Source organism: Camelina sativa, chromosome 18 (assembly GCF_030686135.1).
Source record: "Camelina sativa cultivar CO46 ecotype springtype chromosome 18, ASM3068613v1".
In the NCBI taxonomy this organism is placed as follows: domain Eukaryota; kingdom Viridiplantae; phylum Streptophyta; class Magnoliopsida; order Brassicales; family Brassicaceae; genus Camelina; species Camelina sativa.
The window spans coordinates 15,549,882-15,577,694 of NC_141897.1; the positions used below are offsets into that span (position 1 = coordinate 15,549,882).

At 36.1% G+C, this 27,813-nt stretch overlaps 3 protein-coding genes, 1 non-coding gene and 5 pseudogenes across 9 annotated transcripts; 3 read left to right on the plus strand and 6 right to left on the minus strand.

Moving 5' to 3' along the window:
• The first annotated feature begins 5,363 nt into the window (after positions 1-5,363).
• LOC104761270 (RabGAP/TBC domain-containing protein) lies at positions 5,364-10,558 on the plus strand. 2 transcript variants are annotated; one of them, XM_010484323.3, is made up of 15 exons: positions 5,364-5,558; positions 5,764-5,937; positions 6,110-6,161; positions 6,232-6,357; positions 6,526-6,610; positions 6,918-6,972; positions 7,062-7,502; positions 8,123-8,182; positions 8,428-8,526; positions 8,617-8,727; positions 8,890-8,961; positions 9,054-9,170; positions 9,364-9,513; positions 9,644-9,744; positions 10,123-10,558. In XM_010484323.3, exons 1-15 carry the CDS (start codon positions 5,490-5,492, stop codon positions 10,445-10,447), a joined length of 2,037 nt encoding a protein of 678 aa, XP_010482625.1. In that variant the 5' UTR covers positions 5,364-5,489; the 3' UTR covers positions 10,448-10,558. The 2 variants fall into 2 exon arrangements, with proteins under 2 accessions (XP_010482625.1, XP_010482626.1); XM_010484324.3 differs by having other exon boundaries at positions 6,250-6,357.
• A 152-nt stretch (positions 10,559-10,710) lies between these two features.
• On the minus strand, positions 10,711-11,643 carry MYB82 (myb domain protein 82). 2 transcript variants are annotated; one of them, XM_010484327.3, is made up of 3 exons: positions 11,474-11,643; positions 11,236-11,365; positions 10,711-11,158 (listed from the first exon to the last, which is right to left on the minus strand). In XM_010484327.3, the coding sequence occupies exons 1-3, from the start codon at positions 11,601-11,603 to the stop codon at positions 10,801-10,803; spliced, it is 618 nt and encodes a 205-aa protein (XP_010482629.1). In that variant the 5' UTR covers positions 11,604-11,643; the 3' UTR covers positions 10,711-10,800. The 2 variants fall into 2 exon arrangements, with proteins under 2 accessions (XP_010482629.1, XP_010482628.1); XM_010484326.3 differs by having other exon boundaries at positions 11,236-11,622.
• Positions 11,644-12,485: 842 nt separating this feature from the next.
• On the minus strand, positions 12,486-13,819 carry LOC104761272 (putative F-box protein At5g52610 pseudogene; annotated as a pseudogene). Its single transcript, XR_015588872.1, has one exon. The product of XR_015588872.1 is annotated as a putative F-box protein At5g52610 pseudogene (transcript).
• A 2,311-nt stretch (positions 13,820-16,130) lies between these two features.
• LOC109130488 (putative F-box protein At5g52610 pseudogene) lies at positions 16,131-16,923 on the minus strand (annotated as a pseudogene).
• Positions 16,924-17,778: 855 nt separating this feature from the next.
• LOC104763408 (putative F-box protein At5g52620 pseudogene) lies at positions 17,779-19,142 on the minus strand (annotated as a pseudogene).
• A 1,758-nt stretch (positions 19,143-20,900) lies between these two features.
• Positions 20,901-22,145, minus strand: LOC104763409 (putative F-box protein At5g52620 pseudogene; annotated as a pseudogene). Its single transcript, XR_015588081.1, has one exon. The product of XR_015588081.1 is annotated as a putative F-box protein At5g52620 pseudogene (transcript).
• A 105-nt stretch (positions 22,146-22,250) lies between these two features.
• LOC104761273 (putative pentatricopeptide repeat-containing protein At5g52630 pseudogene) lies at positions 22,251-24,279 on the plus strand (annotated as a pseudogene). The gene has a single exon (XR_015588874.1). The product of XR_015588874.1 is annotated as a putative pentatricopeptide repeat-containing protein At5g52630 pseudogene (transcript).
• A 97-nt stretch (positions 24,280-24,376) lies between these two features.
• Positions 24,377-24,532, minus strand: LOC147922942 (U1 spliceosomal RNA). Its single transcript, XR_015590214.1, has one exon. It is a non-coding gene; the product is annotated as a U1 spliceosomal RNA (small nuclear RNA).
• Positions 24,533-24,760: 228 nt separating this feature from the next.
• Positions 24,761-27,654, plus strand: HSP90.1 (heat shock-like protein). Its single transcript, XM_010484331.3, has 3 exons — positions 24,761-25,120; positions 25,342-25,483; positions 25,567-27,654. The coding sequence occupies exons 1-3, from the start codon at positions 24,983-24,985 to the stop codon at positions 27,402-27,404; spliced, it is 2,118 nt and encodes a 705-aa protein (XP_010482633.1). The 5' UTR covers positions 24,761-24,982; the 3' UTR covers positions 27,405-27,654.
• Positions 27,655-27,813: the final 159 nt, after the last annotated feature.

The following is a 27,813-nucleotide window of genomic DNA, read 5'->3' on the forward strand; positions in this document are numbered from 1 at the left end:
ACACATTGGGTTGTGGTACCGGGGTTTTGAGTTTGAGGTAGCGAGAGGTGATGGGCCATTTCTAGGATCCCAAGTAATCGACAGCGAATCACTCCCACTTCTCTTTAATGCCTCCATGTGTTCTCTTCTTCCACCGAATAAGGGAGAGGAGTATCACCATCTTCCACACATGTCTAGTTGTTAGTGGTCTATTTTGGTTCTTCAGCTTACATACTCAAGGTAAAATGAGTTAACCCTGTTAGATCAATATCCTAATTCTGTTCATACTATTGGCTATTTAGTTTTGTAATATACATTACATAATGTTGTCGATTGGTGTGTTTCTACGGTTTTTTCAAAATAGGTTTTAACTTTGACTTGGTAGAGTTCTGATCATAATTTCTATGTTATTTTTTAAACAAAACATAAAATTGTTATGACTATATATGTGAGTGATTAGAACCTTAAAAAGTTACCCTTTTGCCTTACCATTCTTTTAGTAATGTCTTGAAGCAAGCAATATTCATCGTTATGAAAGGAGTTGTTCACACACTACAAAAAGTAGAAATATGAGATATCTATAGTTGAAGAAGAGAGATGATGAGTGAAAAATTCGTAACCATATCAACAATCATTGTTTAGAAAGGAATATGAGTGGCTAGCACAATAGTTCATCCAAAAAGGACATTATAAGAAGAAAAAAACGTAATTCAAGAAACGTATTCATCCAAATAACAGTCATATCTTTACGAAGAGTAAAATGCTTCTATAAAGTTGCATGCAATATGTCTACTATAATCTCAATATGTACAAAGGGTTGCTCTGACTCTACAAAAAAAAATACAGATAAAATATGAATTATTGAAATTCATTTGAGATTGGTTACTTGAGCAAAAAATTTCAACCCTTAAATATTTTGTTAGGATTTCATAACATTTTTTCTTTTTCAACCACACATTAGCTTAAATAATACTATATAGGTAATAACCTGCGGTTATCCGCAGGTTGAAATTTTTTTTTGATAAAATATTATAATAATTTATTTTGTTATTATGTTATTTATTAGTTTTTAAAATCTAATTTATTAGATTTAAAATATTAACTGTTAAATTTTTAATAATATTTTTTCAAGTACAAATTAGTTTAGATTCAAATAGATTTTATTTACTTTTGTAGATTTTAATTATTTTTGTATATTTAATTTAATTTGATTTGTCTACTATTTTTTTATTAATAATTAATAAAGATTAATTAATTAATTAATTTTTTTAATTGCAAAGCAATGTAATTTTTTACGCATTTTAAGGTTAGTTTTATATTTGTACTTCTCAATTAATATAGTAGGATAATTGGTAACCCAATTAGAAGGATTTTATAACTTTTAAGTCATATAATATTACAAATTCTTAGTCATCTTGATATATCTTCCAATTTAGACTTTTCTAATAATTTTGAATAGTCCGGTTAATAAAATTGGGAAGTTGAAAACCGTTTAAAACAGAAATTAAGGCATGTGTTCCTTTATCATGGATGTACAAAAAATCACTCAAGTCATATGAGTTGACCAATTTGCCTGTCATCTTGGGGAGACATCCTGATTTTGATCATACAATTGGTCATTTAGTTTTGCAATATACATAATTCATTGTTGATTGATATGTGTTTCCATGCATTTTCAAAGTAGATTTCAGCTTGATTTGCTAGAGTTTTAACCACAACTTATAAGTTATTGCCTAAGCAAAATATAAAGTAATGGTTCAAAATATATGTGAATGATGAAAACCTACCAAAGTTAGCCTTTAGCTATACTATATTAAAACAATGACGTATACTGATAGATTTGATGAGAATAAAGACACATAATGTGTTAGAGGAAGAATTATACTAGACTCTCATGATTATAATATTACAACTTATGTTCTCTTATATACACAAAGTATTTCCTAATGTAAATAATATATTTAGATAAATGTAAATATTCTTAAACTATATCTTCTAGATTTTTTTCAATTTACATATTCTTGGGTTTGCCATCTCGACTGTCGATCTCGGTCGATCTCCGGTTCTCCATATCCCAATACCTCCCAGCAAGCTCATATGTGGTAACACATGTGAGATTGGACAAGTCTTCAAAATAACGGCTTTATACCCGGCCGTCGGGTCATCATCGACGTTTATACCCGGTCGTAGGGTTCAATGCGGCTACAATACCTAGCCGTTAGGTCATCAACGTTTATACCCAGTCGTAGGGTCATCAACGGTGTTTATACTCGGTCGTAGAGTCATCTTCGTAGCATTTATACTCAGCCATAGAGTCAATTCCCTAGGTTATGCTCGATTAAGCAATAAACCCATAATTAGGATAAACTTGGTGAAATATCATCACCATCAATCTTCAAGAAACTAACAATTATGCTAGCCAAACTCACATCAACTTGGCCAATCAATGGCCAAACCAATAAAACAAGCATCCAACATGCTTAAGAATTATCATCACCGAACGAACCGAGCATGGTTCATGTTCATATCCACCACCCACCAAGAGGAGATGAACACGTCTTCTTCTTCCTTTTTTCTATTTTTTTTTTTTTGACCAAGAGGCCCAACACCGCCGTACGTGTTGGTTCATATTCACCAGCCAAATCATGGCCACACATCAAAAGACAACACACTCACGTGTGTGTGAAGACCAAATTCCAGAATTTTTTTTTTGACAAAAATCAGAAGAAGCTTGCATAAGAAGCAAGCGATAAAAGGTCAAAGAAATTATAGATTTTTTTTTTAAAATGAAGAAACGATGAAAAATAGATAGAAAATTATAGAAGCGGAAGCAAACAAAAATCCTAACCCATAGTAATAGAGATCCATGGGATCGACTGCTCTGATACCATGATAGATTTGATGAGAGTAAAGACACATAATGTTAGAGGAAGAATTATATTAGATTCTCGTGATTATAATATTACAACTTATATTCTCTTATATACACAAAGTATTTAGATAAATATAAATATTCTTAAACTATATCTTCTAGATTTTTTTCAATTTACATATTCTTGGGTTTGCCATCTCGACTGTCGATCTTGGTCGATCTCCGGTTCTCCATATCCCAATATATACACACAATATCTTAAGAAGATAAACAAGTAACTTGGCCTTAGTTTCACGGTATTCTAGTGCAATGTAGTCAATCAAAAAAGAGGTTACTCTTACAAAGAAATCATTTTTTTTGGTGAATCTCTTACAAATAAATCTATACAAAAGTAATATTAACAAGATATAATTATTTGACATTTGATTTTGAGAACTGATATAGTTTTATAACTTCAGCTTTTGTTTTTTCTGTTTAGGTTCTATAGATCTCAATTTTTTTAGAAAAAAAAAAAATTATTTTGGTTCGTTGAAATGTAAAAGTATTAAGTATGGTTAATTTGTATTTACCTAATTAAAAATATAATTTTGAATAGAATTTAGTTTTTGTCGTTTAATAACTAACTAGGTGATACCCCGTGCTACAACACGGGATTATATATTTTGTTAGTTAGTTTTTTTTTGTAATTTGCATTTTTGTAATGTAGTTTTTTATTTTGACTTATTTTCTTTGGTTATATAGTGTTTATTTGTGTATTTGGGGTTATATAGTAAATTGAAATTCCTAATAGAGTAAGTAGTTTGTAGAATGTAGCTTTTCACGAAAACAGACACACCGCAATATTGAATAATAATTTTGTAAGAAAATAGACACTCCGCAATATCGGATAGTAGTTTTGTAAAAAGATAGACACACCGCAATATCAGATAGTAGTTTTGTAAAAGAATGAGTTTTTCTTTATTTTGGTTTGTCGTCAAAAGAGGAGAAGTTGCTTGTTAAATTTTAGTCTGAGATATTTCAATTGTTAAGAAACCATTGTATTTATAGTGAGATTAGGTATATTTAGGTTATTATTTAGAAGTTAATATTTGATATATCAAATCTCAACAAAATTGTAAAAAACCCAATTTAATTTATAGTTTGATAAAAATACATGTTTTAACGGGTTTAACTCAAACTTTTTATATATTTTAAAATTTTTAAGAGTAAAAATATTAATATTACTTAAAATATTTTATAGACTTTCAATATATTATAATATTTTAAACTTTCGACGGAGTTCAAATATTTATAATAATTTAAACATTCTATTAAAATTTAAATATTTATAATATCTTAAACTTTTTTAAAAAACGTAAATATATTATTTTATGTTTACTTTTAAAAGTTTAAATATGCTCAAATATAGAACCAAATTAAACTGTTAAATTTGGATACATGATAAATCAAGCTTCCTGCTCATTTGTACTCAAAACATATTAGTCATATATTTATAGTGATTATCAACCATATTCCAAAATATTTAGTCGATGTGGGATATACAATACACCTTTTCTGTAAATTAGTTTACAACTTTACATATATATAATTTATGTGTTTTTTATTCTTTTCATCTATACTAATCATAATTAATTACTATAATTTCGTTAAGGAAATATTGAAAATCTAAACTAAATGATGATTTATTTTTATTTAATTGTATTAAATTGATTTGTTGTTTCCGTAAATATCTCACAATATAAAAGCAAATCAAATTAGTTTACATATATATACAATTTCGTATTTAATCTATTGATTATTTTGAAAGCAACAAAGTCACAATTGATAAGTATTAAAGATTTCTCATTATTATTAATATTCATTATAGTTATAGGGATTAAGTATGGTAGTAGTTAATATTTGATATTACTGAAGCCATTAAATACTCTGATACCAGTTTTCTTATTTATAGGGATTATACATCTGTTTGGTTGTGTGTTTAACTATTATTGAATCAAATAATATACAGAATCCGAAAATTATTAATTTGGAGAACAAACAGATCCGCAAATTTTTGTTCTTCTATTTTCGGGTCAGAGAGGATCCGCGTCCCGACTCGGTTAGTTTTAAGTTATTGACCCAAAGGTATAATGGTCATTTAGTTAAATCGAAACTATATGTGAATTTAGTTAAATTAAGTGATTCTCTAATCATTTTTAATGAAAAATGTATCAAAACAAAATTATGGTCCAATTTGAGTTTAGTGAGTACTTGAGCTTTAATAGAATAGATTAAAATAAATTATAGCTATTGTGGTTCAGTTGCACCAACCAAATTCGCATTTTGGTACCATATAAATTTGATTTCGTGTTATTCACATTATAATAAAGTTGACTAAATTTCAATTCGATTCAATTCGGTTCGATTCGGTTTGGTTCGATTCGATTCGGTTCGTTTCGTTTCGGTTCAGTTCGGTTCAGTTACAACGCCGACGCGGAAATTAAAACGTTTTTAACTACAAAATTAATGAAGAGAATATTCCTGACTGACGCGTAAGCCTCCTCTCTCTCTCTAATTACTTCGTCTCCAGGGTAATCGATCTCCCTCTCTCTCATCTCATCTCATCTCATCTCATCTCATCTCTCCTCGTGAAATCACCATGAGTATGGAAGCATCGGAGCTACAGGATCTCTCCGACGACGCCGATTACGCTGCTTCTCAACAACAAGTTCGCATTTCTTACTTCCTCTTTCCTTCTCTCGCTTTCTCAATTTTTTTGATTCAACTCGATCGTTGTGATTTTCACAATCAAAATTTTTCGCCTAAGGCGAATTTGTATCCGTTCTCTGTTTGATTTCGATCTCCAAGTTATTCCCCCCGTTGGATTGATCGTTTGATTTTGTTTCTCTCTTTATGTCTCTTGATTTTGTTAGGGATCGGCTAGTATGATGCGTTCAAATAGCGGAAAGAGAAGTTTACCTAGTGAACACGACGACGCTGAGTTGATATATTTGAAGGATAACGTTGCAATTCATCCTACACAGTTCGCTTCTGAGAGGATTAGTGGTAGATTGAAGTTAACTAAGCAAGATTCTGTTCTCTTCTTGGTAATTGATCAATCTATCAATCATTGCAACTCCTTTTTTTTTATATACTAATCTGCTTTATGATCCCATTGCAATTTAGGAAGGTTGATTTGATTTCTTGATGTATAGTTTGGTATTCGTTTTTTCTCACTTTCTTCCATTTTTTTTATTCTTGCGTTTGATATGTGGCTAGTCGTGGATTCCGTATAAGGGACAAACCTCAAATGCAAAGCTATCAGAGAAAGGTATTTAGGGTTCGTTAAACTGATTTAGTATATGTTGGTATTGGAGATGATGCCTTACCTTTGTTCTTAGTTTCTATATCTTTTCTAGACAGGAGTCTTTATACCATTACGGCAGTTCCGTTCACAGAAGTGAGGTCCATCAGGCGGCATACTCCTGCTCTCGGATGGCAGTATGTAATCGTTGTTTTGTCTTCTGGTAAGCAAAAACCTTCGATTGTTTTCTTTTGTTTGGGTATATTTATAATGAAAATCTTGAATCACTGTTTAGGATGCTAAATTGCATCAACAATGTAATGGCTGCTAAGTCTTCCTAGTGTGTTTTGACACTGGTTAATGGGATGGGATTCCTTTAAATGACTTGCAGGACTTGCATTTCCACCTCTGTATTTCTACAATGGAGGAGTCAGGGAGTTTCTAGCCATAGTGAAGCAGCATGTATATCTTGCAAGGTTTGTGACTGATGTGAGATAGTTTTGTTCATGTGCCTGTATTAATATTCTTATTTGTGGTGAACATGTCATTATATTCTGTTCGTTTACTGTATTAAAGTAGCTTAGGAATGTACATCGTCAATGAATCACTGGTTTCTGACAGGCTTTGATAGCTCTTGTTACTGACTCATTAGGGAGACCTGTCATGTAAATATTTGGATGACTAGCTTTTATTGATTGTATGGAACTGGATGACTCGTTACATAGTTATGCTACAAAGAAAATATTCGTAACTATAGTCTTACATGACATTAGCTTTCTATAGGTCGGCAGAAGATGCAAATGTGTTCCTTGTGAATGATTTTCAGAGTCCCTTGCAGGTAAGTATACCAAATCATATTATGTTGGGTGAAGTGATGATTTTGGTTTATCTTATGGGCTAATACATTTTTATCATAATATCTAACAGAGAACTCTGTCTTCATTGGAGCTGCCAAGTTCACTGCCAGTAGCAAGTGGATTATACCCATCAGACGGAGGAACTTCTAATGAAAATCAAGGGAGAGCAAGTGCAGATGCTGGTAACAGAGTTTCTAGCGTTTCCCAGTATGGCTTGAGAAAGCAAAAGAGTCATGATCCTACTCGGGATCTTTCAATCCATCTTCTAGAAAAGTTTTCTCTGGTTACCAAATTTGCTCGAGACACAACCACCCAGTTGTTTTCTGAAAATAACGGCTTTGGTTCCATTGACAAGAGATGGAATAACCAACCCGTGCACAGTTATCCTGAAAAGTTGTCAAATATTGCTGAGGAAAAGCATCATGAAAACCCTCATAGTTACCCTGAAAATGACCCTTTCAAGGATGAAGAAATCTCTAATGACGTTGATGTTCCTGCTGATCCCTTAGAGGTGAGTACCATTTTTCTTTTGGTTATAAGCATTAGCATGTTGATGGAAATTATATCGGTATATTGTGAGTCTTCATGTACTTCAATATCTAGTTTTTTTTTTTTATGTCGGTATATTGCTAGTCTTCTATTTTCCCTATTGACTAAAATCCATACATCGTAAATTTTTTCCTTGTCTGATTCATTTTGGATGCCCAATTGACTTTCACCATGACCTTGGTATTTTAGTTATCCTACCCGGCATAATTTGAGTGCTCCCATTAGTGGACTTTGCATGCATGTCAGTGTCAGTTGTGCTTGTACTCTCAGTAAGTTGAAACACTACCTAGATACTAGTGATTAGTGAGTTACAGCACCTTTGGTTGCTCTTTTTTTCATTCAAGGGCAATCAATTATATATATTAAGCGTGTTGAGCATTGATTTTAATGATCAGCTTTAGTCGATATTCACATCTACAGTATATGTGGCTGCTTCACCTTGTATTAGCAATATAAAACATCTATGGATATTTTCCTTTCTATGCTTTATTAACACCAAATATCCGGAACTGATGGTTAGCTGGCTACTCGTAATGGCACGTGTACAGTATGGGACTCATGAATTTATTTGCTCTTTTGCAGTTTAATAAATTAAGTCTAGTGTGGGGAAAACCAAGGCAATCACCGATGGGGCATAAAGAGGTACGCATTTTCGAATTCTGCAATTTTTCAGTGTCCAGAAAGTTTAGAGAGGAAATTGTTTTGGTCCTGTGGTACTTTGTTTAGTAATAATTTATAGCCAAGCATTGTAGTTGATTGTAGTATATCGACAGAGAATGTGCAACCTGGTAGGGAATATGTCTTGCTTCTTTGTTTGCGAAGCGTATGCATAAATTTTTATTATCTTTTAATCATTTGTTTAAATTCAAACTTTTGGTGGATCTCAGTTCACAGCATTCTTGGATTCTGAAGGGCGAGTTGTGGAATCAAAAGCTCTTCGAGAGAGAGTTTTCTATGGAGGCATTGAGCACCAACTGCGAAGAGAGGTTTTAACTTTCTATTTCATATGAAATCTTAATTAAAAAGTAGGCGTGCGTTATTAAATGCTGATTAATTTTGGAGGATCATCATTGTAGGTCTGGCCCTTTCTCTTGGGATATTATACATATGACTCGACATATGCAGAGCGAGAATATCTTCGATCTGTCAAACGGATGGAATATGCAACATTGAAACAGCAGTGGCAGGTTCATTCATCATAATATCACATCATATCTGGATTTCTTAATTGGCTATGTAGTTCCTTTTCCCTATGATGTCTGAACTATTTACAGATTTTGACCGTTCGTAATGTTAGTTTATTTCCCGCATGTTTGATGCACTCTTAACTAAAACAATTTTTTTGACAGAGCATTTCTCCTGAACAAGCAAAAAGATTTACAAAATATCGGGAGAGAAAAGGGTTGATAGATAAAGATGTGGTAAGAAGGGTTTGAGAATTTTGATTTATGTGGTGTGGTGTGCCTTTTTCGTCGAATTCCTGTTGAGCTATCCCTCGTTTATTCTTTTGTAGGTAAGAACTGATAGGGCATTTGAATACTATGAAGGGGATGACAATCTTAATGTCAATAGCATGCGTGATATTCTGTTAACCTACTCCTTCTACAATTTTGACCTGGGTTACTGCCAGGTATTTATCAGTTTTCATAGTTCATTCTTATAACTGGATTACAAGTTGGCGGTGTCCTTACTATTCTGTTTGCATATTTAGTGCCAGTGCTCCCACTTAGCGTATAAGCAGAGATGCTGGACACTCTTCTTTTTTGGCTTTTTCTTTGAATCCACTGTGTGGCATAAAGGACAAATGTTTTTCTGGTTATTAGGGAATGAGTGATTATCTGTCGCCTATCTTGTTTGTGATGGAGGATGAATCAGAATCCTTTTGGTGTTTCGTGGCACTGATGGAACGCCTTGGACCCAACTTTAACCGTGACCAGAACGGGATGCATACTCAGCTCTTTGCACTCTCTAAGGTCTAATTTTGTCTTGTTGAGAACACCTCTACAGTTTACCTTTTTTTCTTCTATTTCTTCGTTTCTATCAGCATTCAGTATCAATGTTGGGATCTGAATCTGGTTCCCTTTCATTTTCATTGTCCCACAGCTGGTAGAGTTACTCGATATCCCGCTTCATAATTACTTTAAGGAGAACGACTGCTTGAATTACTTCTTCTGTTTCCGCTGGATCCTGATTCAGTTCAAAAGGTTTGATTCTTCTTTTCTGCCTCTTTCTTGTTATTGCTTAGACGTTCCACAACCTCGTTTTGGGCTGGAAACAAAAGAAATCACTGTTACCCTATAAAAATTTGGGTGTCTGGAGTTTAACATTTATTGGTATTTCATTATTCGTCTGGAAATGGATATCGTTTGTGATCAGTTAACCATTTTACCTGTTCTGCAATACCCGCTCGAAACCCTTCCAATGTCTGAGATATCTACAGCAAGTGCAATGCCTAAAATAGCCAAAATACAGTTACATCATACTTCGAATGTGAATGCCCCAATATTATTTTCTTATTTTCAAGAAGAAATCTTTGTAAGTTTTACTGTGTTGTATTTGATTCTGGTGACAATGTGTCTCAGGGAGTTTGAGTACGAGAAGACAATGCAGCTTTGGGAGGTGTTATGGACTCACTATCTCTCGGAACACCTTCACCTATATGTTTGTGTGGCGATCTTGAAGCGATGCCGTAGCAAGATAATGGGAGAACAGATGGATTTTGACACTCTCTTAAAGTTCATCAATGAGCTGTCTGGGCATATTGACCTTGATTCGACAATCAGAGATGCTGAAGCACTTTGCATATGTGCTGGTGAAAACGGAGCTGCAAGTATCCCTCCTGGGACTCCTCCTTCTTTGCCACTTGATGAGGTTATGTTATACCCTCTAGAAGATGATGTTTTGTAAGTATTACAATTTTCCTTTTTCTTCAGGACATGTTACCAAAATTTGGATTGAGTTTTACTAGAAATCCCATACAATGATTAAGAAGTCAATGGACATATGTGTTTTTTTTTTCTTGTCTTTTTCCACTTGGTTGGTACTCTGGTGTCTAAAATAGTTTAGGTACAGGTATTGTGCTGCAGTTGATAATAAAGGTAAGAAATAAGAATGGATCCCTCAACGAATTAGGACTTGTAAATTATGATTAATTTCTTGCGTAGACTACGTCCCACAATGTAAAATAGTATTACTAAAAGCCATAATGATTCACAAAGTCTATGCAAGAATTTATCCCTCGAGATAAAGCAAGGAAAGTCCTAAAGCAAAGGAAAGAAATCGGTAAAGGCAAAACATGGGTCAAAGACAAGAGTGTTGTCTGGGTAGTGGGAGATGAGAGGCAGTGGAGATCCTATGCGGACGTCATAGTCAAAGCTGTTGGTCTCCTCCTCCATCCAGGTATTTCTTACGATACCGTTCCCTTCTCTTTCTCCTTCTTCTCCATGGCTTCTTCTCACTTCTGTAGACATTAATGGCTTATCGGTGAAATTAGTGGCGCCGATTGATTCAGGTGCATTCTGTTTTCTGGAACTGGATTTCTTGTTTAAATGGGTATTCCAGTAGTTCTTGACTTCGTTGTCAGTGCGACCTGGAAGGCGACCGGCGATCAACGACCATCTGATATAAAAGAGTAAGAAGTTAGAATCGAGAAAGGTACGAGAAGGTGGGTGGATCAATGGTGAAAGAGGAAAGACCTGTTTCCAAGAAGCTTATGCATGCGGATAATGAGGTCTTGTTCTTGAGGTGACATGCTTCCTCTTTTGATATTTGGTCTTAGATAGTTCTTCCATCTCAACCTACAGCTTTTTCCACCTCTCTTCAACCCTGAAAAAACATCAACGCAGAAACACAAACTCCTTAGTTTCCCAAAAGTCCCACGTTCTGTTTTCTGAGTAAACGAACAAAGCACAATATGAAAATTTCGAATCGAACCGGATCTACGGGAAATGTCTGCCCAGTTTCCTTCTCCATGAGTCTCAACATAGCTTTTCAATATCATGTCTTCTTCAGGTTTCCACAAACCTCTCTTCATGTAAGACTTGCCTTCTGTTTTCTGCTCCATATATGTTTTTTATTGTATCTTTTTTTCTCTTTGCCTCCACAGTTTTCAACTGAAGCCTGTTTATTAATTATATGCGCATAAAGTTAAGAGGTTTCCAACTTTAACTCTTACATGTGGGGACTATCTAGTAAAATTATTGAAGAGAAAAAGAGAACAGTGGTTGCACTTTTCCAACAGTAACTACTGTAAAATTCGTGCAAACTATAGCTGTAAAAGCTCTACTAGCTTGTTTTTATCCACAACATTGTCACAAATTATTGGCTTTTAAGGCAAACATATAAGCACGGGAGATCAGAGGTTGAAGATTGCCATCAACCTCGATACATGCGTTGGTCCATTTACATATACAATTGTGCGTTTACAGTTGTTGCATTTCAACAAATTCATTCTTGCTCAAAACGTGCAGTCTTCAAAATGTTGTGCCCAATTTTTTAATACAGAAGAGTCAAGACTAGAGCAAATATATATTTGAGTTCTCTATACATCTACGCTCTAGTTCTTAGATTTCGAAGTTTAATATTCTGGAGAGAATTAATTTTATGCAATTAGGAAAATCACATTTAACAAAACAAAAAAAACGCTTCATATATACCACGATTTAGTCTCGTTATATTCGATTTGATCCTTTTATCCACTTGGATCCAATAAAAAAAAAATCGTATAATTGTAAGTTTGCAGATCAAAGCAAATAATAAAAATTCAATATACATGCCGAATGCGAAACAAATTACTAATACCAAAAATTGGATACTTCGGATATAGTTTGTTACTTTTAGTAGGAGTTTTTTTTCCCTGGCGTATCAAACAGCTATTAAAATAAAGCCTCTAGAGGTTTTACTCTTTTTATATATAAATTTGTGTCAAATATATGAAGAAGACACAAGCCGAGAAAATTAGCATATATTATTATTGCATTAGAGGTCATACAAAGGATTCATTAGGACAAGACTGACCAACATTTAAACACTGACCAAACATTATTCAGAAAAAAAAAAACTGACCAAAATTAAACTAAAGAAGAATCCATTCACTCATGTGATCTTGTAACATCAAGATCACTCTTCTTGTTCTTATTACAATATCATAATACTTTCAACATAATCCGTGAAAGCAATCAAAGATGGTCCATATGTTGCGCATTTGATTCCTCCTAACCAAACTTCCCTTGAAAGTTTCCTCTCTAGATCAACATAGACAAGATAAAGCTGAAAAAATCGATCACGTGCTGTAACTATAAGCTCACCACTACCAGCAACAAAACCCACCGCACCTAGCGGCACAAGTTGATCATGCGAGCACATCTCTCGACTAATGTTGATAGAAACCTTAGACCCTTCTTGTTTCCCGGACGCATCTTCCAAAATCCATAAATCATACATGCTAATATTTTTTTTAGCAAGTAAAGCTAGTTTCCCTTGGTAGTTCACTAAGGTAGAGATACCAAAGAACGTAACATAAATATTACTAGCATCAGTCGGTATTTCAATAAAATTACCAAACTTTTCGGTCGCCACATTGAACCTCACTAATCTCGGTCCATGCGCCGTGTGAGCACCGTAATAAACAACACCATTCATGCATATTCCGCTGGTTATGGGAGAATGACTATTCCCATCCTCAATCATTTTCCATGAACCTTGACCTCCCAATGTAAACACTTCCACTTTGTATGGACATAGTAAATATTCTTTTGAGAAAAACAAGACCTTATATTGATAATTGATAGGATCATATCCCATATACCATGTCTTGAACGGTTTATCGGGAGCAGATTGAGGGCCTTGGGGAAAAAGTTCGCCCTTGCCAAGGGCAGGATTGCATATCCACAATTGATCCATGTATTCGATACATATCAAGCCATTGACACAAGAAGGCGAATAAGAGGTATTATCGATGCAACATATTGCATTGGTTACCAAAGATGGTGGGGATGACGAGAGGAAATGCCAATGAGAAAATGTGAATAAATGAGGTAAAGCAACCATGACACGTGGTGGCTGACGAGTAGAGGATCGAGATTGGTATGCGCCAATGAAATGTCGACTGCGGATGATTGAAGCCCAAAGCTTGGATACACATAGAAATATTGCTAGAGATTTCGTAGGCAATCTTAGGAGAATTTCGATCAAAAGGTCTTCAGAAAACATATTTAATGAACAAAAGAGTTTAGTATTTTTTTTTTCTTTTTCTGTTTGATAAGACAATCTTGTATATCTCATCAACAAATCAAGATTATATCTAATATATATACTATGGAGTGGGAGGAAATTTGCTAATCATTAGTGTAAGATTGACTTGACTTTCTTTTTTATAAAAATGTAATGTAATTAATTTCGTATCTAAATGGTCCGAGTCAATATATAATTAAGAATTACGACTAGGTTTTTCTAATAGATTTTCTTATCCAAATAGTTAAGTCAATTGAGAAGAGCAAATGGGCCACTGGTACTCACCAAATTTGGGTTTGAGTTCGGTCATCTCAAAAGAGACATTCCCGCCTAGTATAATTTGTAATGTTATCAAAAAAAAAAAAAAATAGTTAAGTCAATATAATTAAGAATTGCGACTAGTTTTTTTCTTTTACTTTTTTTACACTAAATTAGTTCTAATAAGTATCTCATTTTCAATTTTGTTTATCACTCTTGTTAATGATCTTATGAGCAAGAATCCACTTCCACTCAACTCACTTACAATTATAACTCAATGGACACAATATAACTTAGTCATAAACTTGCAAAGAATCTTGAAAGACACTTGACAGGTATTTGCACCTCTAGTCACGCCTTGCCTCGGAGATCTTTCCCTTCATTAATTTCATACGAAGAAGCTTGCTACGATTTTGTACTTACGCGAGCTTATAGAAAACTAGTTTCAACGTGACAGCTCACGTACGGTAATCTATAAGTAGAATTAGATAAGACAGAGTACAAACTTTTCTTAAACTGTGGCACTAATATGTGAATCCTATGTTTGCCAACCACGTACCCTTGCCTAAAATAATAAAGAATCGGCTATGCTATTTAGCGAGTCAGATCCAGAAAAAAGCTGAAGATCTTTCTGAATGATTAATTGCAACTCAAACCTCAAGTTTTCTCTGTGTGTTATCAAACTGTAACTCAAGCCACTAGTTATATAATTGCAATCATCATCATCATTGTCACTGTCTTTCATGTAATCAGTATCAAAATAACTACTGGCTTATCATTACGAAACATGAGATAACGTGTGATAGAAGAATTAGAGTGAATACTACTTATAGTGGACAATGATGGTGAAACCAGTCTCTTATTGGTGGGTACTTAGACCACAAAAAGGTATTGATGAATAAACTTTTGATTGCAAGGGTATTATAGAGTTTGGTCCACAATCTATCCACTCCTTGATATATCTCTACCTTAAAAAGATTAAAGTTTATTCATCAACTTATGATTCGAATCCTTAGGCATATGGAAGAAATGCTTGAACTGTGGGTGCCCTAAGAACCATTCCAACTCCTCTTCCTTAAGATGACCGCCTAATAAGTTTACCGCCTCTGAAATATAACACTTTCCAGACATCTTGAAAGGCTTCGTATACTCGGAGTAATCAAAGTACATACTCAAAGGTTGCATTACATCGGATTCATCCTCAGATTCCTGCAAGACACATATCTAGTTATACCAAGTTTTTCTAAGTTATACCAAGTTATACAGTTATACTTTTTAGAACGAATTCTTATACGGTTATACCAATATAGGGAGAGATACTTACCGATGAATCCTTATCATTTGACTTCTCAATTGAGTCCGTTTTATCGGAATCACGTTCTGATTCATCTCCACGAGTTGCTTCTTCTTCGAGATCTGCTGGGGGATTCGATTTTTCCACATAGCTTGGGTTCTTTGTACGAACCATTATGATTCTTCCACACATGCACACAAAAAACAATAACCGATTTCAACTTCAACTTCCACTCCAATTCATAAAAAAATCGACAAAACCCCAAAATTGAAAACCAAATTATCGAAAATCGAAACCCATATTACCCGATTTTGAAAAACAAATAACCCAAATTCGAAAAACCCCAACCTATTTCAACTTACCCAGAATCGAGTTATCCTTAGTTGCACTTGAGGGAGAAGAATAATTAACGGGAATTGAACAAGGGAGAGTGGAGTCGTGAATGAAGGAATTCGAAAGTTGGTTAGTTAAAGGAGAGATCCGATTTCAACTGGATTGTCCGAATTTTGTGGGTTTGGGTGGGTATAAGGTGGTTGGATCTGTAAATAACAAAAATGATATAGGTTTCTTTGTCTTTAACCACATTTTTGATTAAAAATAAATAAATAAATAGTTTGTTATTTTCGCAGGGGATATGAGAATAGAAGTTTGATTAGAAGGGTATATTAGATTTTAGTCGACAAATATGAGATAATATGCGAGTGAAAGCAGAGCTTCGACTGTCGTTGACGTGTTATTTTAATTTGTTGGTGCATATATAACTGGTCTTATCGATCTTCGTGTTCTTATTACAGTAACGTAATACTTTCAACGTAATTTGTGATATGATGTGCATTTGATTCCTCCGGACCAAACTTCCCTTGAACGTTTCCTTTTAAGATCAACATAGACAAGATAAAACTGAAAAGATCGATCACGAGCTGCAACTTCATCACAACAAAACCCAACACTCCCCGAACAAGATCATACGAACACATCTCTCGAGTTATAAGTTATAACTATAGAAACCTTAGACCATTCTTGTTTCCCCGCATCTTCTAAAACCCATATATCATACATACTAATATTGTTTGTAGCAAGTAAAGCTAGTTTTCTTTGGTAATTCACTAGGGTAGAGAAACCAAAGCCCGTACTATTACCATTGGTCGGCATTTTAATGAAATTACCAAAATTTTCGGTCGCCACATAAAATCTCACTAATTTTGGTCCATGCGACTGCGACGTGTCAGTAACATAATAATACACAACACCATCGATGCATATTCCTCTGGTTATGGGAGTATGATTATTCCCAACCTGGATCATCGATGAATCTTGACCTCCTAGTGTTAACACTTCCACTTTGTCGGCACTTCTTAAACATTCTTTTGAGAAAACAAGACCTTATATTGATAACTAATAGGATCATATCCCATATACCATTTCCTGAACAGTTTATAGAAATCGGATTGGGGGCCTTGGGGCAACATTACACCCTTTCTTGAGGCAGGATTGCATATCCACAGTTGACCCATGTATTCAACACATATCATCAAGCTATTGACACAACAAGGTGTATTAGAGGTATATTATCGACACAACATATCGCATTGATAACCTAAGAAGGTTTTCACAGGCAATCTTAAGAAAATTTCAACTAGGTCTTCAGAAAACATATTTCATTAACAAAAAATTTAGTATTTTTTTCTTTCAGTTTGATAAGATTTTCTTGTATTTCTCATCTATAAATCATGATTATAATATATGTATGTATGTTTTGCGTAAAATCATTATAATGGAAGATTGACTTGACTAATCTTTTTGTAAATTTTTAAAAATGTATATTAATCACCTCGTATTCAAATGGAATCAATACAATTAACAATTACAACTAGTTTATTAGTATATTATTTATAGTCCGTATCCAAATGGTTAAATCAATAGTTCAATACATTTAAAAATTACAACTAGCTTTTATATATATATAATTTCGTATCCAAATGACTAAGTCAATATAATTAAGAATTGTGACTTTTTTTTTTCTTTACTTTTCAACACTAAATAAAGTTCTAATGAAGTATCTCGTTTTCGATCTTATAAGCAAGAATCCAGTTGGTTACTGATCTTATAAGCAAGAATCCAGTTGGTTTCAGTTCTCTTACAGTTATAACTCAAGGGACACAATATAACTTAGTTATAACCTTGCAAAGAATCTTGAAGTCACTTGACATGACAGAAATGAGTATCTCGCGTGTAAGCCTCGCCTCGGAGAGCTTTCCCTTGACTTCATACGAAGAAGTTCGCTAAAATTTGTTTTTCTTATACAGGAAACTAGTTTCAACGTGGCTAAGAAACGGCTGTTGTTTCGGGTATCAACAAATAATTTCTTAGACAAGAAAACAAAAAACTGATAGAGAGATCTTAAGGAACCTATAAAATAGTATATCATTATAGAAAGAAGTTGTATGAAAATGCATTTGATGAAGGATAAAATATTATTTTGCTTTCAAGTAACATCGAGATCAAACCTAGCTTAGAAACCAAATTTGATAAGCCAACAAAATGATGAAGCTTACAACAAAGCCCGTCTGACGATGAAAAGTCAGATTTCTAGGTACATGCATGCACTACCTCTAGACACTGAGTTATATAAACTTGAGATCTTCGGCATAGTCTACAAAGGTGTAGACTCTACTATGATTCTTAGGAGCTTCAAAACCTTGGATTTCAACTCTTTCGAGAGTTTTCCTTTCGAGATTGAAGAATAAAACATAGAAGGGTTTAGATGTATAATCCATGGACATAATTATTTCACCATTAGCAGTTACTCCAACAAAGGAAAAAACACCCTCAACAACTATATCCACCGGAATAGGGTAACGACAGCTCAACCATTCCTGTTTATGGGCATCCTCTAGGGTTTCCAAATAAAACTCAAGCGTACCCCTACGCCTTCTTCCATAAGGTTCACCGAACCAATCCCAACTAATCACGCCTAATTTACCCTTGTAATTAACCAGTTTACAAGCCATAGTGGAACAAGTAGATTTGAACCTAGTAGTAGAACTATAACTTCTCTTAAAATTAAGAAACCAAAGCTATTCATACCTAACATCAAAGCAAGCTATCCACACCCTTGTTGTGTTCAGTCCCGTAATACAAAAACCCATTGATGCATATCCCTTCACTTATAGGATAATGGTGTATGGGACACTGGATCTTTCTCCATGACACTTTTCCTGTTCCTACTGTCAGAATATGTCCCTCTCCATAAGGTGATTTGCTTATCGCAAGTACCTTATATTGCTTGCATATGGGATCATACCCTAATAAGTTCCTCGGCTCACCACTCTTACTTCTCAGCTGAGGTAACCCCGTGTACTGTCCCGTGCTAGGGTTACATATCACCGGCAATTTATCTATACCTTCCTTTGAGATCCGCAAATTAGAGAAGTATAGTAGGCCAGAGACAGGGCCACATATATATCCTGGTCCTACGTCTCCAAGCAACTCCATATGATAATCGGCGGATACTATAAGAGAATGATCCTCATCTGGACTCTGAGGCTGAGGACACGAGTATAAACGCCATTTAGAGTAATAATTGGTGGCGAATAAGAGACGCGGCGGCTGATTGGAGGACGACCTGGTCAGGAACAACTCGGTGAACTCTGGACGTCCAAGTATGAACGCACAGAATTTGGATTCGAGACCAAACCTAGCGATTGATTTATTACACGATCTCGAGAGTATCTCGTGAATGATATCAATCGGGATGACATCTGAGTTGTCTTCTCGTTCCATAGAGTTCTAAGATCGTGTGTTTTTTGGTTCCAGATCTTTGAAGGGCAATCTCTATTTAGGGTTTTAAGGGCAATCTCTCTAGTTTTGCACAAAAAAGGGCAATCTCTTAGGCCCAAAGGGCTTTAGAAGGCTGGACGAAGTTAGGGAGAACAAAACATGAGACAACGTTTTTTAGTAGTGTAAATGTGTAATAGCCAGTACCCATTACCCAACTATCTTTGAATCTTTTTGAAAAATATTAATGTAAAATTTATGAAGAAGAAACGAGAGGAGAAAATGAGCATATATATTACTATTACAAGAAGTCCTACAAAGTATTCATTGACCAACATTAAAGACAGACCAATATTAACCGAAAGAAGAATCCATTCACTCATGTGATCATGTAACATCAAGATCACTCGCTTCTTGTATTATGTTCTTGTTAAAAGAACATAAAACTTTCAATGTAACCCGTGAAAGCAAGCACCAAAGATGGTCGATATAAGCATTCGTTTCCTCCCAACCAAATTTCTCTTCACCGTTTCATCTTGAGATCAACATAGACAAGATAAAGCTGATAAAACCGATCACGAGCTGTAACGATAAGCTCATCTGTACCACCAACAAATTAAAACCTGGCCAAACAAGATCATACGAACACATCTCTTGAGTTATAACTATAGAAACGTTAGACCATTCTTGTTTCCCATGCATCTTCCAAAACCCAAAAGTCATACATGCTAATAATTTTTGTACCTGAGTAAAGCTAGTTTACCTTGGTAGTTCACAAATGTAGAGAAACCATAAATATTAATAGCCTCAGCTGGTATTTTAATGAAATTACCAAACATATATATGTGTATGTGTATGCAATGTGGGTAAATTTGCTTATACATTAATGGAAGATTGAGTTGACTATCTTTTTTTTTTGTAAAAATGTATGTACTACATAAGTCGTATCTAAATGGCGTCAATATATACAATTAAGAATAACGACTAGTTTTTTTTTGTATATTATAATTTGTACCCAAATGGTTAAGTCAATTCTATTAAGAATCGCGACTAAATTTTTGTCTTTACTGTTTAGACTAAAATAAAGTTCAAAAAAGTATCTCATTTTCGATCTTATTTATCTATCTTGTTAATGATCTTATGAGCAAGAATCCACTTGCTTTAATTTCACTTAAAATTTATTACTCAATGGACACAATCTTACTTAGTCATAAACTTAAAGAATCTTGAAGTCACTTGACATGTATTTGTATCTCCATACTACATCTCGACTCGAAGAGCTTTCCTCTTCTCTCATATGTAGAACCTCGTTACATAATTATGCAGGCTTAGAACTAAAGCTCCAAAAAAAACTCTAAGTAGGATAAAACGAGTACAAACTTTTGCTTATATTGTGGCGGTAATATATATGAGAAACATGTTTTTTTTTCAACCACGCGCGTAACCTGAAATAGCGTACAAAAATAAATAAATAAAAGCTAAGCTAGTGAGTCTCATATCTTGTCGATGAATATGAGTGTTTAAAGACTCACTCTTCTTGTTAATTGCACAAGAGTCTGAGTGTTATATACTTATATGCGTGTCAAAGTGTCTTGATACTCTCAATTAATCATAGGTATATCGTATAAACAAGAGGAGTGAGTAGTTGTTTAAGTTCGGGGACTAAGAGACGCCTATCGTTAAGATCTTGAAAGAACCTTTATAAACAATAATATCATTAAGAAAAGTTGTATAAAAATGCATTCATGAAGGATAAAACATTATTCTTTTTTTTTTTGGGTAGAACGGATATAACATTATTTTGCTTTCAAGCAACGTTGAGAGAAGACAATCTAGAGTTTTTATTTTATTTTTATAAGGCAACAAAATGTTGAAGCTCACAACAAAACCTGTCAATGAAATGAAATGTCACATTTCCAAGTAAACTCCTTAGACTATGAGTTATATAAACTTGAGATCTTCTGCATAGTCTACAAAGGTGTAGACTCTACTATGATTCCCATGAGCTTCAAAACTTTGGATTTCAACTCTTTGGAGAGTGATCCTTTCGGGATTGAAGAAGAAAACAAAGAAGGGATTATTATTATCTGTATAAACCCTGGACATTATTATTTCACCATTAGGAGTCGCTCCAACGACGGAAATATTACCCTCAACAGCTATATCCACCGGAAAATAGTAACTACGTCTAAACCATTTCTGTTGCTGGGCGTCCTCTAGAGTCCACATAGAAAAATCAAGACTACTCTTACGCCTTCCATTAGGTTGACGGTGCCATTGCCAACAAGTCACGCCTAATTTACAATTGTAATTTATCAGTTTAGGCGAATAATACTGGAACATCATCCGAGGAGTAGAATCTGCGTTAATCTTCACACCATTGTTGATTTCAGCCATGTAATACAAAACCCCATTGATGCATATCCCTTCACTTATAGGACAATGTTTTACGGCACACTGGATCTTTCTCCATGATTCTTTTACTAATGTCAGAATATGTATCTCTTTAGATATGCTTATGGCCAGTACCTTGTATTGCTTGCCAATCCGATCATACCCTAAAAAGGTTCTCGGATTACTCTTCTTACTTCCCAGCGAAGGTAGTCGAGCGTACTGTCCCGTGCTAGGGTTACATATGACCGGCACTTTATCTATATCTTCCTTTGAGACCCGCATATTAGAGAAATATAGTAAGCCAGAGACAGGGCCACATATATTTTTTGGTTCCATGTCTCCTCCAAGCAACTCCATATCTAAATCGGCGGCTACTACAAGGGAATGATCCTCATCTGGATTCTGAGGCTGAGGGCACGAGTATAAACGGCACTTACCGAAATAACTGGTGGCGAATAAGATACGCGGCGGCTGGTTTGATGACCTAGTCAGCAACAACTCGGTGAACTCCGGACGTGTAAGTATGAGCGCACAACATTTGGATACGAAACGAAACCTAGCGATTGTTTTATTACACGATCTCGAGAGTATCTCGTGAATGATATCAATCGGGATGGGATCTAAGTCTCCTTCCCTTTCCATCGAGTTTTTTCAAAGATCGTGTTTAGGGTTCCAGTTCTAGCCTTAACGTATGCTCCAATTTAGAGTTTTAGAAGTGCCATCACTCTAGAACCCCTAATGGGCCTAATGGGCCGTGTTAAATTTTACCCAATAAGAGATTTTGTTTCTCACTTCGCAAGTCCAACGCTCAATCTGATTTTGACTCGAATCATCCATCTCTTCCCCATGGCTCTGAATTCTTCAGCTTTCCTCGTTCCATGTCACAATTACAATCAAATTTGTGATCTTCTTCTCTCTTCAGCTCGAACAAGATCGACTTTTAAAGGGCTTCAGCTTCATGGCTATATCGTTAAATCAGGGCTTTCACTTATCCCTCTCGTCGCGAACAATCTCATTAATTTCTACTCCAAATCACAGCTTCCGTTTGATTCACGCCGAGCTTTTGAAGACAGCCCACAAAAGAGTGCGACGACTTGGAGTTCAATCATCTCTTGTTTTGCTCAGAACGAGCTTCCATGGATGTCACTCGAGTTTCTCAGGAAAATGATGGCGGGAAACCTTAGGCCTGACGATCATGTTCTTCCGTCAGCTACGAAGTCTTGTGGGATTTTGAGTCGTTGTGATATTGGTAGATCGGTTCATTGTCTATCGAAGAAGACTGGGTACGACGCTGATGTGTTCGTGGGGAGTTCTTTGGTTGATATGTATGCGAAATGTGGAGATATTGTTAATGCGAGGAACGTGTTCGACGAAATGCCTCTGAGAAATGTTGTTACTTGGAGTGGGATGATGTATGGGTATGCGCAAATGGGTGAAAATGAGGAAGCTTTGTGCTTGTTTAAAGAAGCTTTGTTTGAGAATCTCGCTGTTAATGATTACTCGTTTTCGACTGTTCTTTGTGTATGTGCCAATTCGACTCTTCTTGAGTTAGGTAGACAGATTCAGGGACTGTGCGTTAAGTCGAGCTTTGACTCGTCTAGCTTTGTGGGAAGTTCATTAGTGTCATTGTATTCCAAGTGTGGTGTTCTCGAAGGAGCGTATAAGGTTTTCGACGAGGTGCCTTTGAAGAATCTTGGGATTTGGAACGCGATGCTTAAGGCGTGTGCACAACACTCGCATACTCAAGAAGTTATTGAGTTGTTCAAACGGATGAAACTATCTGGAATCAAACCAAATTTTATAACTTTTCTGAACCTGCTCAATGCTTGTAGCCACGCGGGTCTAGTTGAGGAAGGGAGATACTACTTTGATCTGATGAAAAAATCGAGAATAGAGCCGACGGATAAGCATTATGCTTCCTTGGTGGATATGTTGGGACGAGCTGGTAAACTAGAAGAAGCACTCGAAGTTATCACGACTATGCCAATTGATCCCACGGAATCAGTATGGGGAGCTTTATTAACGAGTTGTACAATACACAAGAACACAGAGCTTGCAGCATTTGCAGCTGACAAGGTCTTCGAATTAGGACCGGTGAGCTCAGGTATGCACATTTCGTTATCGAATGCGTATGCAGCTGATGGAAGATTCGAAGACGCAGCGAAAGCTAGAAAACTGCTTAGAGACAGAGGGGAAAAGAAGGAAACAGGGCTAAGTTGGGTTGAAGAAAGGAACAAAGTTCATACATTTGCAGCTGGAGAAAGACGCCATGAGAGAAGCAAGGAGATATATGAGAAGCTGGCTGAGTTAGGGGAAGAGATGGAGAAAGCAGGTTATGTTGCAGACACGAGCTTTGTTCTAAGAGAAGTGGACAGAGACGAGAAGAATCAGACCATAAGGTATCATAGTGAGAGATTAGCTATTGCTTTTGGACTGATCACGTTTCCGGCTGATAGACCAATCCGGGTGATGAAGAATCTGCGTGTTTGCGGTGATTGCCATAACGCAATCAAGTTCATGTCCATATGTACGGGACGAGTGATCATTGTTAGAGATAACAATCGGTTTCATCGGTTTGAAGATGGCAAATGTTCTTGTAATGACTATTGGTGAAGAAGACAACAAACGAGAATTGGTTTATATTTAAACACAACGTCTACTTCTTCTTCTTGATCATCCTTTGTTTTAGGATAAAATCACTACTTATATGGCTATGTATGTTTTTATTAGGGACTGAATGTGTTTCCAGACATAGCACTAATAAGACTATTTTTTTTGTTGACCATTAGCAAAATTCTGGTTAGAGAAGTTAGCCATAAGAAAGGATAACTTGGCTCAAGCAGGACTATCTTGGCTTAAATTACGTTTGAACGGTTGGAACGGGAGATGCCGCGCGAACGCAGGCCTCAACAACAAATAATGACGTAGGCCCTTCCTCTTGGGAAGACCTTAAGCTACCTTCCTTAAAGTGCAATAGAAGTCAGTAGCTTAGGCCACACACCTTAATGATCATGAATAGACCTCGTCCAGGTAAGTACTTTTTAATGATCGACCTTCGCTTTATTTTATACTACAAAAGAGATATCTATCATCGTGAAACTTTCCGATGTGGGATAAGCGACTTCTACTAAAAAGCACGAAGGGATGGGCCTTAATGACTTTATTGCGGCCCATATCAAAGATATTGAACCGGAATGAATTGGGTCACTAACCAGAGACGGTTGATTTCCACATCATAATACGACGACGTTTGCAACGAACACTCCAGAATCACCTGGTTTCCTTTTTTTATTTTGAGAAGAAGAGACTAGAAACTTTTTGTTCTTTCTTCCTCCTTGTATATATATAAATTCACATTGTCCTTCCTCTCTTCATCTCTCAAGAAAGAATAATCACAAAATCTCGATTTCGTAATTCCAAGTTTCTCTCTATAGCATTCTCTTTCGTTTTTAATCGTCTTCGTCGTTGAATCAAAAAGATCGTTAGCGATGGCGGAAGTACAGATGGCTGATGCGGAGACTTTTGCTTTCCAAGCTGAGATTAACCAGCTTCTTAGCTTAATCATCAACACTTTCTACAGCAACAAGGAGATTTTTCTCCGTGAGCTCATCAGTAACTCTTCTGATGTAAGTCTTCTATCTATGCTCTGTGATGATTCCTCTGTTTCCTTGCATGTTACTCGTTCCCTGGATTTGTTAGGTTTAGTTTTTGGATACTCTATGTTCGATATAGATTGTGCATCAAGTTATAGTTACATGATATGGTGTGATCTGTTATAGCTAGGAATCAAACATTGAGATCGTTGTGTTGAGGTAGACTTCTGATTATTGTTGTGAATATTTTGTAGGCTCTTGACAAGATTCGATTTGAGAGCTTAACCGATAAGAGCAAGCTTGATGGACAGCCTGAACTCTTCATCAGGATGGTTCCTGACAAGGCTAACAAGACACTCTCCATTATTGACAGTGGTATTGGGATGACCAAAGCAGGTATGAAACTTTTTTGTTTTTTATTTACTTGGGGGATGATTTAGTGGTTGTGCTGTTGTGTAACTCTTAATTGTGATTTTCAGATTTGGTGAACAACTTGGGAACTATTGCAAGGTCTGGAACCAAGGAATTTATGGAGGCGCTTCAAGCTGGAGCTGATGTGAGCATGATTGGTCAGTTCGGTGTTGGTTTCTATTCTGCTTATCTAGTTGCGGAGAAGGTTATTGTTACTACAAAGCACAATGATGATGAGCAGTACGTATGGGAGTCTCAAGCTGGTGGTTCCTTCACTGTTACTAGGGATGTTGATGGGGAGCCTCTTGGTAGAGGAACTAAGATCACCCTCTTCCTCAAGGATGATCAGCTTGAATACTTGGAGGAGAGGAGGCTTAAAGACTTGGTGAAGAAGCATTCTGAGTTCATCAGTTACCCCATCTACCTTTGGACTGAGAAAACCACAGAGAAGGAGATCAGTGATGATGAGGATGAAGATGAACCGAAGAAAGAAAACGAAGGTGAGGTTGAAGAAGTTGATGAGGAGAAGGAGAAAGACGGTAAAAAGAAGAAGAAGATCAAGGAGGTGTCTCATGAGTGGGAACTCGTCAACAAGCAGAAACCAATTTGGTTGAGGAAGCCAGAAGAGATCACCAAGGAAGAGTATGCTGCTTTCTACAAGAGCTTGACTAATGACTGGGAAGATCACCTAGCCGTGAAACACTTCTCGGTGGAGGGTCAGCTTGAGTTCAAGGCCATTCTCTTTGTACCAAAGAGGGCTCCGTTCGATCTGTTCGACACAAGAAAGAAGCTGAACAACATCAAGTTGTATGTGAGGAGGGTCTTCATTATGGACAACTGTGAGGAACTTATCCCAGAGTACCTCAGCTTTGTCAAAGGTGTTGTCGACTCTGATGATTTGCCGCTCAACATCTCCCGTGAGACTCTTCAACAGAACAAGATCCTCAAGGTGATCAGGAAGAATCTAGTGAAGAAGTGCATAGAGATGTTTAACGAGATTGCGGAGAACAAAGAGGACTACACCAAATTCTACGAGGCTTTCTCCAAGAACCTCAAATTGGGTATCCATGAGGACAGTCAGAACAGGGCTAAGATTGCTGATCTTCTACGATACCACTCCACAAAGAGCGGTGACGAAATGACGAGCTTGAAAGACTATGTCACAAGGATGAAGGAAGGCCAGAAGGACATCTTCTACATCACTGGTGAAAGCAAGAAGGCTGTAGAGAATTCTCCCTTCTTAGAGAAGCTGAAGAAGAGAGGCTATGAGGTACTCTACATGGTGGATGCAATTGATGAGTATGCCATTGGACAATTGAAGGAATACGACGGTAAGAAGCTTGTCTCTGCGACCAAAGAAGGTCTGAAGCTTGAAGATGAGACAGAAGAAGAGAAGAAAAAGAAGGAAGAGAAAAAGAAGTCTTTTGAGAACCTCTGCAAGACGATTAAGGAAATTCTTGGGGACAAAGTGGAGAAGGTTGTTGTGTCAGACAGGATTGTGGACTCTCCCTGTTGTCTTGTGACTGGTGAATACGGATGGACTGCGAACATGGAAAGGATTATGAAGGCACAAGCGCTGAGAGACAGCAGCATGAGCGGCTACATGTCTAGCAAGAAAACGATGGAGATCAATCCTGACAATGGAATCATGGAGGAGTTGAGGAAGAGAGCAGAGGCAGACAAGAACGACAAATCTGTTAAGGATCTTGTGATGTTGCTGTTTGAGACGGCTTTGCTGACATCTGGTTTCAGTCTTGAAGAGCCGAACACGTTTGCTGCTAGGATTCACAGGATGTTGAAGTTGGGTCTGAGCATTGATGAGGATGAGAACGTTGAGGAAGATGGTGGTATGCCTGAGTTGGAAGAGGACGCTGCTGAAGAGAGCAAGATGGAGGAAGTCGACTAAGAGATGACGCTCCTATGGTTCTGGAAACTTCTAATATCCTGTTATTCTGAGTTCCGAGAGAGTCTCGTCGTTTCTTTGTCCTTTAGAGTTGAAGATTTTAGTGTGTTTTAGAGTCGTCTGAACCTTTCTGCTGGTAGTTTGGTTTGAGTCTGTGTTAACCTTTTTCTTTTGTATTATGCGTCCGTTTTAAAAACTGAAACCAGTTTTTGTGAGTCTTTTTTCTGGTCAATATTACCCTAGATTCGGTTAAGTAACTTTCCTACTGTTTCTGAACAAAATGATATTTGTTTCTCTGAAGTGGAACTGCACTTATAATGAATAGATAACTAAAATGCATTAAGTATGACAAATAACGAGGCTCAACTTTGGGGCAAGTAACCTCAACTCAAATCTTAATATAACTTGATTA

What these genes read in the sequence shown, in the direction of transcription:
- LOC104761270 (XM_010484323.3), top strand. Translation starts at nt 5,490, where the DNA reads ATGAGTATGGAAGCATCGGAGCTACAGGATCTCTCCGACGACGCCGAT. An exon ending in TTCCTGCTGATCCCTTAGAG is followed by an intron (nt 7,503 to 8,122) that starts GTGAGTACCATT and finishes GCTCTTTTGCAG; the next exon opens with TTTAATAAATTAAGTCTAGT. An exon ending in GGTTGATAGATAAAGATGTG is followed by an intron (nt 8,962 to 9,053) that starts GTAAGAAGGGTT and finishes ATTCTTTTGTAG; the next exon opens with GTAAGAACTGATAGGGCATT.
- MYB82 (XM_010484326.3), bottom strand. Translation starts at nt 11,603, where the DNA reads ATGGAGCAGAAAACAGAAGGCAAGTCTTACATGAAGAGAGGTTTGTGG. An exon ending in CATAAGCTTCTTGGAAACAG is followed by an intron (nt 11,159 to 11,235) that starts GTCTTTCCTCTT and finishes CTTTTATATCAG; the next exon opens with ATGGTCGTTGATCGCCGGTC.
- HSP90.1 (XM_010484331.3), top strand. Translation starts at nt 24,983, where the DNA reads ATGGCGGAAGTACAGATGGCTGATGCGGAGACTTTTGCTTTCCAAGCT. An exon ending in TCATCAGTAACTCTTCTGAT is followed by an intron (nt 25,121 to 25,341) that starts GTAAGTCTTCTA and finishes AATATTTTGTAG; the next exon opens with GCTCTTGACAAGATTCGATT. An exon ending in TATTGGGATGACCAAAGCAG is followed by an intron (nt 25,484 to 25,566) that starts GTATGAAACTTT and finishes TGTGATTTTCAG; the next exon opens with ATTTGGTGAACAACTTGGGA.